This window comes from Gopherus flavomarginatus, chromosome 16, assembly GCF_025201925.1.
Source record: "Gopherus flavomarginatus isolate rGopFla2 chromosome 16, rGopFla2.mat.asm, whole genome shotgun sequence".
NCBI lineage: Eukaryota > Metazoa > Chordata > Testudines > Testudinidae > Gopherus > Gopherus flavomarginatus.
In genome coordinates this window covers 23,886,097-23,903,857 of record NC_066632.1, presented here as the reverse complement: position 1 = coordinate 23,903,857, position 17,761 = coordinate 23,886,097, and the positions used below count along the sequence as shown (strand labels likewise).

The following is a 17,761-nucleotide window of genomic DNA, read 5'->3' as shown; positions in this document are numbered from 1 at the left end:
GAAAATGAAGTCACCAGAATTGAAACTTTCATTGACCTGCACTGACTCTTTTCTAAGAAGGTTGCTACTTTCAGACTAAAAACACAGACTAGATAAAGGTGGGAGAAAAGAAGTCAAGACAGAGCTCAGGAAGCAATAAACACACCTGTTTCTAGAAGTGACATATTGGGCACCACTCCAAGGAGAGTGAGTTGTCAAACAGGTCTTGGGGAGGCCGGGCTATGTATAAGAAGCTTAAAAGCAGAAGAACTCTAATACTGTTTGGGGAATAAAAACAATTCACATGTTTTCATGAACAGTTAGCCCTGCTTAACTGTACTGAGGGAGGTTAGGGTGCCAGCCTAGACTTGAGAGACTTGGTTCTTCTACTTTGCCACAAAGTTCCCATGTGACCTTGGGCAAGTCACTTAGCTTCTCAATTCCCCAGACATAAAATGGGGATAAAACTCCCCTCCCTCAGAGGGTGTTGCGAGGTTAAATACATTAAAGATTGTGCTCAGATATCACATTTATTGGGACCAAGCACCCAAGATAGATATCAATATTCAGGGCTAAATCAAATGGTTTTAAATCAGGAAAAAGGTCAGGTGGGTGGGATTCTTTTCATACTTACAGTCCATTGGCAAAGTCATTCATCACAGGATGGAGGCTGGTGAACGTGAGGACTGGGATTAAAGCAAAGGGAAGCTGGAATAAGGCAACAAGATGCAGGAGATTAGGGCTGGGACTTGGTTCACATAAAAAAACCCCAAACACCCCAAATTTTCCCTTTAGCTATTGAAAGTGTGTCATCTAAGAGACCTCTCATGGCTAGGAATAGGAAGCAGTTTAAAGCCACAGCGGGTGCTTCCCCACCTCCCCTCAACCGAGAGATTCTTCAGTGAAAGAATCCAGAAGCGTTGTTTATAGAAGCAAGACCGCACAGTATTTCTGCTCCTCTCTCTGTAGTCCAGCTGAATTAGGAGTTATTTTCTATGCTGGAATATGGACTGTATCATTCTTGAGTGCGAGGAGCAAGTTTCAGACAAGAACCATCGGAAGCTGAAATTCTTCTACTTTGAGAACTTAATTTGGCAGTTCCCATTCCTCATTTTACAACAGGAACAAGGCACCATAAATACATATCTAGGTCGTTGAAGAGCTGGAAACTCGAGGAGAATTGGACCAGCCAGGAAACTTGTTATTTTTTATGACTTTTAAATGTAAACAAGGTATAAATGTAACCCTGTTTAAATATAGTTCTTGCTCTTCGTAAATATTCAAGTGGTGCTCAGATAATTCACTGAGAGGCATATAAGAGCCTAGAAGTAACTTATCTGTTCTGTAACTCAGGGGTTCTCAACCTTTTCCTTTCTGAGGCCCTCCCACCATGCTATAAAAACTCCATGGCCCAGCTGTGCCACAACAATTATTTTTCTGCATATAAAAGCCAGGGCTGGTGTTAAGGGGTAGCAAGCAGGGCAATTGCCCAGAGCCCCACACCACAGGGGGCACTCTGAAGCTGAGTTGCTCAGGCTTTGGCTTCAACCCCAGGCTGCAGTCCTATGCAGCAGGCCTTTGGCTTTCTGCCCTGGTCCCCTAGCAAGTCTAACACAAGCCATGCTTGGTGGACCCCCTGAAATCTGCTCACGGCCCCCTAGGGAGCCCCGGACCCCTGGTTGAGAACCACTGCTATAACCAATGTTGGCCACAATCCACAAGCAGCTACAGACCAAGGGCAGATCCTAAATTAACTGCTGCTGGAAAATCCAATCCTGATGGCAGCTGCTGCTATTTACAGTCCCTCCCGCTCCCCTCCATACTTTTCTGTAAGCTGGTTGGCTGAGGGGTCTTGAGTGCAGAGAGCCCTGCACTCAAGACCCCTCAGCCAACCAGCTTACAGAAATGTTCATAAGTGGGCCAACAGAAGGCCCTAAAGCCAACACTAGTAGTGACTAAGAGGTTGGTTCTGAATGAGGAGTTGCTAGTAGCTAATGCTTAGACATGACTCTCCAAGGAATAGTCCTGTGCTGTGAGCTGCTCACCTGTAAGCTCTGAAGAACATTCAAGAAGTCATTCATCCCAGTCAGGTGTTCAACGTCTTGAAAAATGGCAACCAGCAGGGTTGGAGTGATGGCAATGGAACGGGTCAAAATCACTCGAGCAAAACGCGACCACTTCAGGTTGAGGAATCCCTTTGGGGAGAGAAATGGAAGAGCTGCTGTTGCTACAAAGCAACATTCCAGAGTTAAACTGCAACAGGGGGAAGGAGAATGATCTACTACAAGGTGAGTTTTTCCTCTTAAAGAAACCTGAGTTAGGCTGGAATTTTCCAAGGGGACTCGGGGACCTAAGAGTCTGGTACATGGGTCAATAGCAGGAAAGTCTGATCCTGCAGCAAACTGCATGACCAGGAAAAGAAACTAGGCCTTCTCAGGCGTCTGACGAAGTGGGTATTCACCCACGAAAGCTCATGCTCCAATACGCTTGTTAGTCTCTAAGGTGCCACAGAACTCTTTGCCGCTTAGGCCTCCACTGACCATCTCAACTTCAGGGGATTACAAGGGGAAGGGGGGAAACACAGCCATAAGTCAGCACAGCTGTAGAGTCACATACCTCCATGACAAACTGCCCAGAGTAGGTCCCAGTCATTGTTGAACTCTGTCCTGCAGCAAGAATCCCAACTGCCCAGATGTAAAGAGCAGCAGGGCCAAAGTAACATCCCAGAACAACACCCTGAAACACAGAGAGTTTCCAAACACAAGTCAATCGGTGTTAAATCCTAAAGCAGAGTTTTTGGAGACAGCTGCTCCAAGACACTGATTATGGGCCAGGCAGGAAGGAACACTGTTCTGTTCCAACAGGACAACTCTTATAGTCTTATAGGTTCAAGCCCTGAATAGTCTACATTTATTCAGAAGAAGCAGCTGCATATAACTCAGTCAAGGATCATTCAGATAAGACCACCCTGCCTGGCATCACTATAAAGCCACTCACCCCTTTGTAGATATCCACTTCCAAGGTTGCATTGTTATTTGGAAAGAGTCCGGCATAGGGGCTGCTGCTGTTTGTGCAGACTTCATTCTAGAAGAGGACAAAACAGTTTAGGAAGTTTCATTTTTGTTAACAGATTTCAGAGAGCAGAAACCATGGCTGGCAGAGTTTGGGATAGAGGAGCTGGCCAGATGAAATGCATTAGCATTAATGTGTTGGGTGCATCTTACAGGCTAGGGCGAGATCAGTGCCTACATTTATGCCTGCCGGGGCAGCGTAAAGGGGCCTTGGTTTAAATGAGAATCAGGCCCTTGGTGTATGAAACACTTAGGCCCACTGTTAACACAGTAGCTATTATTAACCCAGGTGCACAGTGTTTTAGGGTGTCTACACTGCAGCTGGGAGGTGCGACTGAAGTATGTGTGGACATACCTCATCTAGCTTTGATCTAACCAGTAGTGAAGCTGTAGCAGCATGGATAGTGGGTTAGCCCCAAGTAGGTACCTGGGGTCCCAGGTGGGCAGGGTTAGCCATGCTGCTGCCTTGGCTTCATTGCTATTGTTAATCGAGCTAGGGTACGCCAACATGTGCTGAAATCACACCTCCCGACTGCAGTGTCGATATACCCACCATGTATATTACTCCTAGTAATCCAGAATCTCCACAACACAAGCGCACAACCCCCAACAAACCCCAGAGACTCACCACTTGTTCATTAGTCTTCCCAAAAAAAGCTTCAGCAAAGACAGAGACGACGAAGACGTTAATGAGGAAGGAGACAAAGAGAGCAATGCAGGACTCTATGAAGAAATATTTATTGGCTTCTCGCACCTCCCTCTTGTCTGCACGATTCACCTGCCTTGACTGGAGAGAAAGCGTTTAAAGACAATTATGAGAGTATTTCAAAACCTCTAGTCAACGGAACCAGCTGTATCTCCAACAGGTGGTTCCTCTGGATTGCTACTGAACTTTGACTGTATCTCTCTTTAGGCCTTACAAATAGCAATAAACAGCATGAGACATTAGACATCAGCTAGCCAAGAGTAGTTGCTAATGCAACAACACTGTGGGGTGCATACAATGAGCCAAGGGGCATGGTTTGAAGAAGCAGGGCTGTGGCTGACCACAAGCACCCATCCACAGGATGTACTAGCAACACTACATGTTTGAGCACTTTGCTCCGGCAGACTGGATTTCCCCATGGTCAGCTGCAGCTCCAAATGAAATCTCACCATGTTGGACATGCTTCCTAGCTTACCCATGCGCCCAAAGGCTGCCCAGCCTTCTGCTGTGATGTGCCCCAAGATACAGGAGCTAGAAAGATAAGGGGCGGCATCAGCCTGAGCTCTAAACATATGCTGCTATGAGGAGGCGGAAGGAGAAAAAAGCCCATCTTGTTTGCAGGACAGACTGATGGCCTTCAGCTTTAAAATTAGCCTGGGTTTGTCATCTTGTCCCCAATAGAATCAAATATGGATGAACCCCACGAGACAGAGAGACTGGGAAATACTGTTCAGATGTCTGAACTATGGTTTCAGGGGTTTGCCAAGTGTTAATTTAGCCCTAGGTTCTGTCACGCAAACACACAGTTAACGTGTGTTCAGCCGATTTATTCAATTTACCCTGTTACGTAACAGATACCACATTTATCAGGTGCACGTTGCATATTCTAATTCTGAAAACTTACATAGCACAGTCAACATCAGAATCAGCTTACTGAACTGATTCCAAGGTCTGAGGAGTTCTCCGCAGAGGTTACAGGAACTGCTACCATAGAGGGGATTTTCAAAGGTGCTCAGCATCGGCATTCACTTGTCGGAGGTAAAACTCTCACTGACTTTGCACTAACTCTGCAGTCACTCAGATCAGTGAACGGGAGTTTTGCTACTGACTTCCTTGACGTCACCCACTCTGAAAAGGGCAGTCACAGCTATTCAAACATACCAGACCTTGCAAGGCGTTTTCCTCTCAACCCTCACGATCGCATTCTAATAGTCTCTACTCCTGAAGAGCGAACTAGAGGAGATACAGGACTCGCTCCTCTCTTACCTTGACTAAAGCAGAATGCAGGTACATGTTGTGCGGCATGATGACTGCTCCCACGATCCCCACAGCTTGTTCTAGCTGGGGGGTACCGCACTTGTCACAGTATGGCATAAACATCCCCTTCAGCAGCTTTCCCTGGTCCGGTTTCACTGTAACATACTGCACACAGACACAAGAGAGCCACTAGTACCACTGGACTGGCAACGTTCACACAGTTGCTTAGATGGCCAACTTGGAAGGCCCCAAATTTGCCCCACCTAAAAATTGCAATAATTTGGTAATAGCTCCCCCCTTAAAAAAACTTAGATTCTGGTTACCCACTAGCATTGAAAGAGCGTTGTACACCACCTGGTAGCTTTTTGGAGGTAGATAAACAGCTAACAATTTTTGGGCAGGTCTAACCTTCTAGACCAGTGCCAACCAGATTTGAGCCAGGAAGCAAATAAACCCCCCGGGGCAGTTAAAGTGGGCCCCACCGCAAGCAAACAAACAAAAAACAAAATCTCGGACAGCATTAAAGTATGTGCTTTAGAACTAGTCTAAAATTTTCCAATGAAACCACTTTCCATGGAAAATTTTGTTTTTTTGAACCAGTATCTTTCGGTTTTTGACTAAAAACTCAAAAAGCTGCATGGGAAAAACTTATTTTTTTTTATTAGCTCTGATATGCTTATCTTTAAGCCTGGGCTTAAGTGCTTTTCAGCACTGGGGCCACGGGCAAAGGAGACTTCACAAGGGCCTGGCAGAGAGGGCAAAAATCAGAGGAAGAAATGAGATTGTCCGGTTTCTAAAATGTTTGAGAGGAGAGAATGAAGACACAAGTTCGACAGAAAGAAGAGGGAGAGGGACTGTCACTCTAATTGCTAAGTAAAGCTCCAAGATGTTCAAGTGAGAATTACCTCATATCCAAACGTAAGCGCCATGATGGTAATAAGAAAGCCAAAAAATGCTTCCAGTTTTCGCAAGCCTGTGGAAGAAAAATGCCATTAGCAAGTTCTGGAGGACAAGTCTCAGGCATAAATGTTGAGGGGACAGCTGTCAGATTTAATCTGTCACAGGTACTTTCATGGGACATTAAAAATAATTAAAAGGAAAAAAAAAAGGAATTTACCATACTTGTCCAAGAAGAGAAACATGAAAGTGTCAGCAATGGTTATGAGCACTCCACCCCACAAAGGGACTCTGCAACAGAACAACAGGGCTTAGTTTGAATAGTGCTTTTACCAGCTCTTCTAGCCACGTCAGTCCAAGCTTCCCTATATTCCGGGCAGGGATCATGGCCACTTTTTGTGTGCTGTTATCAAACATTTATCTCAAGGTTTTATTTGTAATCTGACAAGTTGCTTGGTTACTTAAGGCAAGAGACTAAGTCGGTTTTCTACATAAACAGTTCAGAGAAGAGTTCCACCTTAAGCCATGCCTACATTTCTCTGCACAGCGAGCCAAGAGTTTCTGGAGCGAGACATACTTCTCATCTACTAGAGGGCAATGAGCCTGTTAGTTTCTGATTAAGAGTCCATTTCTACGCTGCCTGGTGGAAGTGGCTAACTTGCAGTGAACATCGAGCTAAAACACAGTTGGACTCTGGACTTCTAGGTTAAGACTCTACATCAATTTCCTTCCCGCTTTATTTAGTTCTGATTTAACAGAAGCTCCACCGTTGTAACATATAGTAAGGGTCTGGTTTAATATGAGGGCTAAAAGCCAAAGGGAAGCTTATTTACAGTTCTACAATGTGTCACATCGGCAATGGCTGGTGCCAATTGTGGGCTCAGAAATGCCCCCATTTTATTTAAAAACCTTTAATCTCAAATACTTTTTATGTAATACACAATGCAAAGAGGGAGCTCATACCCTGCTGAGCAGAACAGGGCAGTGATCTGCTGAGATTCTCAGCTACAGAAAATAAAAGGGTCCTTTTTGGCACAAAGCATGTTGTTTTCTAATGGGATATGGGCAGCTGATATACACTAGAGACGGAGAATGACATTCATTTCCTGTTTCTCTCAGGTGACAAAAGCCAACTTACTTCCCAGCAGACAAGAGGTTTATAGCGATTGCTGAGCCAATTACTTCTTGCATATCCGACCCAATGATAGCGAGTTCAATCATCAGCCACAATATAATTCGAGGGACCTAGATACAAACACTCAGCCTTAGATACTTGAAATTAAAACCAGAAATAATGAACAGACTATTACAGGGGAAGTTTTTCTCCCTCAACTTCCTGCCAGACTTATGTGGGTTTACAACACCATTTAGGAAACTCATCTTCTCTTTCAGCACAGAAGTCAATGGAAGACACCCATGACTTCAGTATATATTGGATCGGGCCTTTACATTGCTAAGACGAGTTCTGAAGACCTTATGCGCTTCAACTTTTATAGTTTATTTTCTGCTCCTTGCTCAGTTTGGATCGTGAAACTAGACAGATGTGTTTACCGCAGCATATGAGCGGCAAGAATGACAGGTGTGCATTTGTGACAGGTTTAAATCAACACCCCAAAATGCCTTCACAACAGAAATGTAATCAAGTTGTCATGACTTTTCTTATGAGGGATTTATTGGGGGGGGAGGGGAGGAGGAGGAGATAGGGATTTTTAGATGGACAACCCAACCTTATGGCCTTGATGTCTGACTTAGTCTCTTTAAACTGGTTTGTGTAAGATTGCTGGAAATACTGGTTAAGGGGAGATCCATGTTTTCCACTGGATGGCTTTACTCATTTTCAGCTGAAAAGTAAGTCATAACCGTATGCTTACACAACCATGAGCATTTCCTCAACAGCCAACGGCAATGTGCATTCTTTTTTCATCACCCCGCCCCCCTAAAGCTAGTTTTAAATCTCTCCAGTCATTTGAAGAGGAAACCTGATTCAGTGTTCGAACAGGGAACTAGGGAGTTAGGATACTCCTGGGTTCTATGCCTGACTCTGCCAATGTTGTGAGACGATGGGAGAATCATTCAATGTCTGTGCCCCAGTCTCTCCCTTCTAGACGGGAACAATACCACCACCCTCATGGTAGGCAGGCATGCTGTGAGGTTTCATGTTTGGAAAGAACATCAACACCCTCAAACATATGTGCAAAGTTATACCATAAAGCCTATATCAAAGGAAGCTAGCGTGTGCCAGATCTAGAGACTTTGTTAGTGCTAAATCTGGGATAACGTTAGCACTTGTTTGCCAAGTATCAGCACGTAACCCTGCCATTCTTTCAACCACAGGCCATTGCAGAAGTCAATCCTGAACTCCTCAGCTACCTGGGCATTGTGCAGAAGAGAACTTCACAAGTCTATTTTTAGAAATAAAATACCACCCTTAGAGGCGGATTTAACATATGCTGATCAATAGTAACATTCATATGAACCACAAGAGAGGTGCGGACTGTCTGAGACAGCGAGTCACAAACTGACACATACCCACAAGATCGTCAGTTTTTTTGTAAAACGGAGTCTGTAAATTGGAGTAAGACCAATGTAAACTCAGCAAGGGCATTTAAACTACTGTTATCCCTTTAGAGGATGCACTGAATCCACCCTTGGGCTTCATGTCTAATCTTTCCTTTCATCCCGCGGCCACTGCCCAGCAACAATCCATCTTTCAGAGTAGTCACTGAGAAGCCAAGGACGCTCTTCCTTGACCCACCAAGGCAAGGCTTTTGTTTGCTGTACAAAAGGAAGAGCTGTCTCACACACAATGAATGGCTTTTGAGATGGACCATGACTCTACTGGCCCTTATTGCTTTGCATGCAGAAAAGCAAGAACTCTTTCCCTAAAGAGACATACTTGGCTCTTACTTTGGTATAACTTAAATCACTCAAGGGTTTGGAAAAACCACCCCAAGTGACGTAAGTTACACTAACCTAAGTGCTGGTGTGGACAGCATTATGCTGGTGTAAGAAGTTCTCCCATTTCCCCGAGCAGTGGTAGCTAAGCAACGGGAAAGCTCTCTCGCATTGGAACAGAGAGTCTGCACTAGCAGTGCTATCAGTACAGCTGTGCCACTGTAGCGATTCTAGTGTAGATGAGCTCTCAGACAAAGGAGGAAGCGCCATTCACACCAATTTTGAACCAACAGTGGAGACCAAAAGAGGTGTCACCTGTACCATCCCCAAGCCCTTCAGTTCAGAACCATTTTGAAGGCACTGTCTGGAAGTGGAGGCTCCATGTCTGCTCTTTCCCCCTCTCAGCCCTTCCTGGAATTTCAATTCCTCAGCATCCCTTTGCTCCCAGCCATTCAGAAAGCTTTATTTTCAGTGATATGACTAAGAGCTCAGATGAGCAAAGCAGCCCAGCGCATGGGAACAGCATCCAGAGTCACTATTTCGAATCTAAAGTCACCCACCTTTTGATACTGCCGGTTACACACTTCTGCAAGGTGCAGTCCTGTTACCACTCCCAGCCTTGCTGCCAGACGTTGCAGGAGGAGACCAATGATAGTGGCCAGCAGCAGAACCCAAAGCAGCTGAAAGAGATGCAACAACGCTAAGTAAGTGACCTTGAGTAATGAGATGCTTCAGAGGCAGATGAACAAGCCAGGACTTGCACTGGAGAACGCCTGGGTCTCCTGACATTATAGTTCCTTCCACATGCCTTCTTGTTAATAGGAGCCAGGAACATAGTCTATTCATTTGGAAGTGCAGTCCTGTTGAGATTCCATGCTTGGTTTTATAATCCTGGCACTGACATATACAAGGGGCTGCATGCAAATAAACCCGCAAGCCATTTTGTTGCCCGGTTTCACTCTCAGGTATACTGCAAACCTGAGATCTGCTAAACCAGGGATGGGCAAACTTTTTGTCCTGAGGGCCACATCAGGGTTCTGAAACTGTATGGAGGGCTGGGTAGAGAAGGCTGTGCCTCCCCAAACAGCCTGGCCCTGCCCCCTATTCACCCCCTCCCACTTCCTGCTACCCTCAGAACCCCCAACCCATCCAAGAGGGTAACTTCCAAGCAACGCAGGAGGCAGCCCTTTAGACCCCTAGCAGTACAAATTCTGGCCAAACCTTTCAGCACAACAGCACTGATGAGGCTTTTGGCACTTAGCTCAACACCGGTTCAGTGCCTTCATCTAGAAGATGTGCTAGGCACCTGCTAGGAGAGGTGATGGGCCTGGAAGTACAGCATAAAATTGCTTTACAGTTTGGAAAGCTTCACACTGACCTTAAACCCTGCGACAGCACCTGACTGTAAATCCGACTCGATGTTGCCTGGATCCAGGTAGGCAATGCTCATGAGAAAGCCTGGCCCTGTGAAGGCCCAGAGTTTGCGGAAGCTAAACCATGAGTGCTTTAAAATGGAAGAGAAGATTGAAATGTCAAGACTCCACTCTGCACCAAAGACTGGCGTTGATTCCAAACAAAACAGAGCACAGCCTCCAGGAACCGGCCCATTTTTAAGACAAATAAAAAAAAAAAAAAAAAAAAAAAAATCGGTAAGAGGGACTTACAAGCTTTTTTAGCTGCCAGCAAAATAACAACCAGCCCCTGGCAAGATCTCTCCATTCCCTTATCAGTCTCTCTTTATTTTGAATTCCAAACTTCAACCCTTTATTTTGAGATCTTCAGGGTCACCCACACTTTAGCTGGGGGATGATATCAAGCTAACTTTGCACGCAAGCCTCTGACAAGTGCTGGCTTGCCAGCTCTTTACAGAAAAGACAGCAACTGCATCCCACACAGAGCTCCTTGTGAAGGGCCATTATGCTGGTGGGCCCAGCTTAGCACAGAAACAGCTATTCCAACGTGCTTTTCTTGGTAAGAGCAAAGCCAATTTCCACCTGGCAATCACACGCTAGAAGTCTCTCTGCTCTTTAGCAGAAGCAGAAACTGCTGTCCTGGGAAACATAACTAAAGAGAGCAATGTGGCTCTGGGGTGAGTTGCTACGCCCATCCTCATTAGGAGTCTGCATTCACTTGAAACAGACAAACGCTTTGAAGGTTCTGTAAAAGTCTGCCAACCCCGATGGAGGCAGCAGAAGGAGCGTTTCCTGTTCAGCTGACCTGTTTACTCTGAATGCAGCAATAGCCACGTGGGTAACTGGCATCCACAGCAGGTAGTGAACCTGGCAGTCACTTGCTTTGTGTTAGTTGGCTGACAGGCACTCATTTTGTTTTAGCTGGGTCACTGAATCCCACGCAAGCACAGCAGATACCTCACCCCCTTCTCAATATAGCTCTCCGTAGTTAGAAACAAGCAAACTCAATTTAAACTGAAAAGGGACCCAGTGCCCACAAAGGGAAACAAGTCATCTAGGCTCCTACCACTTCCATTAAAGCCATTTCCTCACCAAGGTGAGCTTGCTAAGTCTGGGGCCCAGCCACACTGACCTTTTCATCTTCAGGGATAGGGATCTTCTCATCGAAGTAGGTGGTGAATGGTTCATCATTGGACTCCAGTGACTGCTGTGGGACCGGGCTGCCGTAGATCGTGCTGATGACCTCCTCGTGGTCTTCAGCGACATCTTCTGGATTTACAAAAAGCCACGTGTAAAACAAGGAAGGAGTCATTGTGCTGAAATGATGCCAGGAACATGGCCGGTTTAAAATGCAACTTGCAAGTGCCATAGGCAAAGTAGAAAGCGGATGTTCTAGCCCCACTGCCATCCCTTGTCAGGATTGGTGGGTTGGGAGGTTTGGGTTTTTTTTCCAAACACCTGGAGGAATGAAACGTGTGGAGCGGCAAATCCACATAAAGAAGCTACTGCAATGAGACTGCGTTCTCCACTTGACATTCTCCAGCTCTCACGGTCACATGCGAGCGAGGCAAGTTTATTTTTTATTTTAAATATTAAGATGCCTGCCCAAGCTCTTGGCGCCTTAACAACGCATTTCCAATAGAATAAATGAAATTATTACCTTGCTGCTGCTGGGATTTTGCTGTAAGTGCAACTCAGGTGGCTCAACACCTACTGGCACCCCCTTCCACTCCTTCATTTTAACAAACCTTAGCCCTGTTCAAAAGCCCTACCATCTTTTGTCGCATGCCTGGAAGTTCAGTTTAAGCCCCTAGAACAGAGGTAGGCAAACTACGGCCCGTGGGCCACATCTGGCCTGTGGGGCCATCCTGCCCAGCCCCTGAGCTCCTGGACAGCCCCGGCCCCTCCCCTGCAGCCTCAGCTCGCCGTGCCAGCAGTGCAGGGGCATGGCTGGCTCCGGCTGGGCGGCGCGGCTCAGGGGTGAACACAGGGTGCCCTGGCAGTACCTCCAACAACATGGAGGCCCCAGGGCCAGGCACTCGGGCAGCTCAGCACCCGCACAGCCTCCGCGGGAAGGGAGGGGCTGCACTGTGGGGGCAGAGGAGCAGGCAGGCGCTGCCAGTGGCGGGAGTGTGGGGAATGCAGCCGGAGGGGGCGGCTGCACAGCCAGTCAGAGAGAAGAGGTGCTTTGAAGGGGAAATCGCTGCTTCTCTCTGGCTGCGCAGCTGCCCTTGTTCCTCCTGAGTCCTCTGCCCATGCTCGCAGGGCCACATTCCAAAAGGGGCTGGCAGTGTGTGGATAGCGGGTGGGGTCCTGGGGGGCGGTTATGGGCAGGGGGTCCCAGGAGGGGGAGGTTAGGGGACAAGGAGCGGGGGGGTTGGAGGTTCTAAGGGACGCAGTCACGGGGGCAGGAAGTGGGGGGGGATAGGCGGCCAGGTTGTTCTGGGGGGCAGGGGGAACACAGCCTTCTCCACCCAGCCCTCCATACAGTTTCACAACCCAGATGTGGCCCTCGGGCCAAAAAGTTTGCCCACCCCTGCCCTAGAAGATGCTGCTAATGCACTGAATTCAGCCTCAGGAAGGCACAATGCACAGTTTGTTAGATCTTTGGAAGCCAGGAGTAAGAGACATTAAAGGAGACTAGCGGATCATTTCCCCGACTCCCAAGATCGAGAGAGAGCCCACAGCAGACACCCAGTCCTGCTGAACTCTTTGGACAGTATCTAATTTTAGGCTGTAAGTCAGGTAAACAGGGTCAGTCCAGTGACAGAATTACAACTCCTTTCCACTCCCCTCAGCACCAGCCCAGAAAAAAAAATCCAATTCCACCACCCGTGTTATACTCACTCCGGCTACCACCTTCTGGCATTATGCTTTTGCTTCAGAGGAGGAAAAGCGGCATCCAACTTTACTAAGAGGAGAAGTGACCATTTATAACCAGAGAAATAAAAGCCAGGTTTGGGCTCTTAAACAGTTTCCAATTGCATCATCACAGCAAACTGAAGCTGGTTGTTCCTCCTCATTGCCCCACCTCCTAAATACCTGACCGGCCTGCCAGCAGATCTGTTTATATAATAGATTTAAAGCAACAGCACCTGTGTGTGTTTCTTTTCTTCCTGGCTTTGGTTGCACAATATCTGGCTCAGCTAGTTCAACCAAACTAAGGAAGTCATACGAACAGTCAGTCAATCTGTTGCTTAAGGGTGCTGGGAACTGACAACCTGAGAACTGGCTTCAGCCACAATTTTCATCCATCTGGAACAGCTAATCTCAAAGGTGTAAGTCATACCAAAAAAGGTCAGCCAGAAAATCTTAGTTCTACCTGCGAGCGACCAAAAGAATCCCTTTACTAACACCCTACAAAGTACTGTAACAATTTTTGTTCAAAATATGCCTTGTGAGGTATCATTTGAAAACTACTAATTCCCTGGTCAATAATATGGTGAAATATAAGTAGAAACATGATATGAAAAGTTATGAATTCCCCCGTACGATGCACATGTTCTGCTTGGGCAGAAGTTGCCAAAGCCATCAATCCTAAACAAAGGAATGCGTTTACCTCAATGTACAGGTAAGTAGTAAACAGGATCATCAAGACAGCAGGGGAGGAGATGGCAGGGAACAGAACAATCTGCACATTAGCGAACACAATAGAGAGGGAAGAAGGTGAAGGGAGCTCCATGCTCTCCCAAACTCCATGTCCCCTTCCTCAGAGCTTGGTGAAACTTTACTTCTGAAGATTTCATTTCAAAGATTCCACAGACTATTAAAGAAAGGGGCAGAGAACCCCAAGTTTTCTCTTTCAGCTAAGCAGAAAAAGGCACCAGCACTTTAGGCCTCTGGAAGAGATTTTGACTGAGGAGAGGGTCAGTCACCATCTTGCTGGAAAACTATGGGTGAGAAAGGCCATCTTGAACAAAGCCTTGAAGCAAAACTTGCTAGATTAAGTTTTAGACTTTTAGATGGGTGTTTTCACTTTTATTTGCTTGTAACCATTTCTAACTTTATCATATACTTGAGCTCACTTCAAATCCTATCTTCTTTTGTTAATAAACTTGTTTTACTATTAATCGAAACCAGCGTCACTGTATCTGTATTACAGAAGTGGTTTTCAACCTTTTTTCATTTGCAGACCTGTAAAAATTTTTGAATGGAGGTGCAGACCCCTTTGGAAATCAGATAGTCTGTGACTCTCCAGGGGTCCGTGGACCACAGGTTGAAAAGGTTGTCTCATTAAAAGAGCAAACAGATCTTATTCCTTTGAAGAGGGGTGGAGACTGCAGAGCACATGGGTCTAGGGAAGTTCGGGACTAGGGGTGTGCTGCGGTCACCTCCTAACATTAACCAAGTCTGGTAAAGACAAAACTGGCTGGGATAACTGCTGGCAGGCTGTTGGATTCCAAGTGGTTGAATCAGAGCTGTACAGCATACAAGGAGCATGCTGGCTGTGTGCAAGTCCTAGGCAGGGAGCTGCAATACCAGAAGCATTTGGGGACACTCAGGGTTAAAAGTGAATTGCACCCAACTCTTGACACTGTGACTATTCAAAACAAGTACTGTTCATAACCCAGATCAATGTTACTCTAATTACACTAAGGAAGCAGGATTTAAAGTTACTGTCTGGTTTCTCCTCTTTTATCCACTGCTTTCACTAACTGGTTCACAGGCAATGCTGACAGGACTTAACCGGAAAGATGGTAACCAGACCACTTGGACAGACAGTCCTGTCTGTCTAGAGATGTGTTACACTCTTTTCATGGAATCTCAAAACCTGTTGCTTTCTACTGGAAGTAGCATGCAAATAAGGTTTAAGACTGGATTCAGTCACAGTCTCCTTCTGATTAAGAGAGGGAAGAATTTGCACTGGGGTTTCCAAAGAAGCCTAGTAGAGTCAGGCACCCAAACCCCATGAAATTTCAACGGGATATGGCCACCTACTTCCCTTAGGGCAGTGGTCCCCAACCTTTTTCGTCTGGCAGGCACCAGATGACGAGCCACAGCGGACCATGGCAGCGGGCGAGCATTCGGCGGCGATGCCTCTGGATGACGCTGTTTGTCAGCGGCAAGTAGTGTCATCCAGAGGTGGCGCCGCTGAAATGCTGCCGAATTTCAGTGGATGCTTGTCTGCCAGCCAGTCTGCGGGTGCACTTAGATGCCCCAGTGGGCGCCATGGTGCCCAGGGGCACTGTGTTGGGGACCCCTGCCTTAGGGTCTTAAAAAATCCCAGCCTTGGTTCTCCCATTTTAAGTGGTTCCCAGTCTATAACCTTGCCAGTTCACAGAAGGATGGAAATTGTGTGAGGTTAGGAAAGAACTTTGTCTATATTTTGTAATTGTTTTATTATGGGAATTCTTGTCTCTTCTTCTAAGGAGCCTGCTACCAACCACTGGCCTGAAACAAGGTAGTGAACTAAATGGACAACTGGTCTGATCCTGTATAGCAATTCCTGTGTTCCTAACATGCACACGAGTGTGGAGTGTTACCATATAATATTTTCCGCTCCTTGCCAGGTGCCATGGTGGAAGATCTCTGACTGGAGGGGGACTCCTTAGAATAGGTCACATTAACTGCAAAAAAAAAAAAGGGAAAAAGGCAATGTTAGGGCAAGAACACATCAAAACACAGAGACTGCATGAATCAGGGAGAAATAAAATGAGCGGCTAAAGTATGGACTATAGAAATAGCAACTTCTAACAGACAGATTAAAGCACAACAGCAGCACCCTTGGAATTTATACAGCCCTTCCCCTGCTTTAAAAGGGCTTCAACAAGTATTAGAAATAGATGTTTTCACGTGGACCTGATTTACAAAAAGCCGCTTGAACAAAGAAAACAAGCCCCTGGGAGCTTAAAACAAGAACTAGGGGGAGGAAGTGAGCAGAACCACAATTATTACACATTTGGGGACAATATAAACCTTCAAGTCAGCGGCACTGCTATGGGTACCTGCATGGCCCCACAGTATGCCAACATCTTTATGGCTGACTCAGAACAATGCTTCCTTAGCTCTTGTTCCCTAACGCCCCTACTCTACTTGCGCTACATTGATGACATCTTTGGACTCATGGAAAAGAAGCCCTCGAGGAATTCCACCGTGATTTTAACAATTTCCATCCCACCATCATCCTCAGCCTAGACTAATCCACAGAAGCGGTCCATTTCCTAGACACTACTGTGCTAATAAGCAATGGTCACATAAACACCACCCTATACCGGAAACCCATTGACTGCTATACTTACCTACATGCCTCCAGCATCCATCCAGGACACACCACACAATCCATTGTCTACAGTCAAGCTCTAAGATACAACCGTATTTGCTCCAATCCCTCAGACAGAGATAAACACCTACAAGATCTCTATCAAGCATTCTTAAAACTACAATATCCACCTGCTGAAGTGAAAAAACAGATTGACAGAGCCAGAAGAGTACCCAGAAGCTACCTACTACAGGACAGGCCCAACAAAGAAAATAACAGAATGCCACTAGCCATCACCTACAGCCCCCAACTAAAACCTCTCCAGCGCATCATCAAAGATCTACAACCTATCCTTAAAGATGATCCCTCACTCTCACAGATCTTGGGAGACAGGCCAGTCCTCGCTTATAGACAGCCTCCCAACCTGAAGCAAACAAACACTCACCAGCAACCACACACCATACAACAAACACTAACCCAGGAACCTATCCTTGCAACAAAGCCCGATGCCAGCTCTGTCCACAGATCTATTCAAGTGACACCATCATAGGACCTAATCACATCAGCCATGCCATCAGGGGCTTGTTCACCTGCACGTCTACCAACGTGATATATGCCATCATGTGCCAGCAATGCCCCTCTGCCATGTACATTGGCCAAACCAGACAGTCTCTACGCAAAAGAATAAATGGACACAAATCTGACATCAGGAATCATAACATTCAAAAACCAGAGGGAGAACACTTCAACCTCTCTAACCACTCAGTGACAGACTTGAAGGTGGCAATTTTGCAACAAAAAAACTTCAAAAACAGACTCCAAAGAGAGACTGCTGAACTCGAATTAATATGCAAATTAGATACAATTAACTCAGGCCTAAACAGAGACTGGGAATGGTTGGGTAATTACACTAATTGAATCTATTTCCCTATGTTAAGTTCTCCTCACACCTTCTATGGGTCATCTTAATTATCACTTCAAAAGTTTTTTTTCTCCTGCTGATGATAGCTCATCTCAATTGATTAGACTCTTCCTGTTGGTATGCATACTTCTACCTTTTCATATTATCTGTATGTATAAATATCTCCTGTCTGTGTGTTCCATTCTGTGCATCCGAAGAAGTGAGCTGTAGCTCACAAAAGCTCATGCTGAAAAATTTGTTAGTCTCTAAGGTGTCACAAGTACTCTTGTTCTTTTTGAGACTACCTAGAGAAACTAATCAACATGGACATTCGTTCTTGCAGTATCTGGTGCCAGCTCCAAGATTAGTGGTGCTTGTGATGGACATTTCAACCCTATCTTTGGGGTCTGCTGTTTTAAATGAATGGCTTGTGTTCTACTCTGG

At 46.0% G+C, this 17,761-nt stretch overlaps 1 protein-coding gene across 8 annotated transcripts in view; it reads right to left on the bottom strand.

Moving 5' to 3' along the window:
- The window catches only part of SLC11A2 (solute carrier family 11 member 2), a 45,172-nt gene that overhangs the window by 13,621 nt on the left and 13,790 nt on the right, over positions 1-17,761 (bottom strand). For 4 of the 8 annotated variants that reach the window (XR_007769788.1, XM_050925291.1, XM_050925297.1 and 1 more), the window contains exons 2-14: positions 15,701-15,784; positions 11,350-11,486; positions 10,184-10,309; positions 9,366-9,485; positions 7,049-7,155; positions 6,131-6,201; positions 5,919-5,986; positions 5,023-5,178; positions 3,679-3,837; positions 2,977-3,063; positions 2,596-2,715; positions 2,025-2,174; positions 614-687 (exon numbers count right to left, since the gene is read on the bottom strand). Coding sequence is in view for 7 of the 8 variants with exons in the window: in XM_050925291.1 (XP_050781248.1) it covers positions 614-687; positions 2,025-2,174; positions 2,596-2,715; positions 2,977-3,063; positions 3,679-3,837; positions 5,023-5,178; positions 5,919-5,986; positions 6,131-6,201; positions 7,049-7,155; positions 9,366-9,485; positions 10,184-10,309; positions 11,350-11,486; positions 15,701-15,784 (1,459 nt within the window). In the remaining variant the exon portion in view is untranslated. Of the gene's footprint in view, positions 1-613; positions 688-2,024; positions 2,175-2,595; positions 2,716-2,976; positions 3,064-3,678; positions 3,838-5,022; positions 5,179-5,918; positions 5,987-6,130; positions 6,202-7,048; positions 7,156-9,365; positions 9,486-10,183; positions 10,310-11,349; positions 11,534-13,064; positions 13,129-15,700; positions 15,787-17,761 lie in introns of those variants that run through there. The other 4 variants (XM_050925295.1, XM_050925296.1, XM_050925292.1 and 1 more) reach the window with 4 other exon arrangements.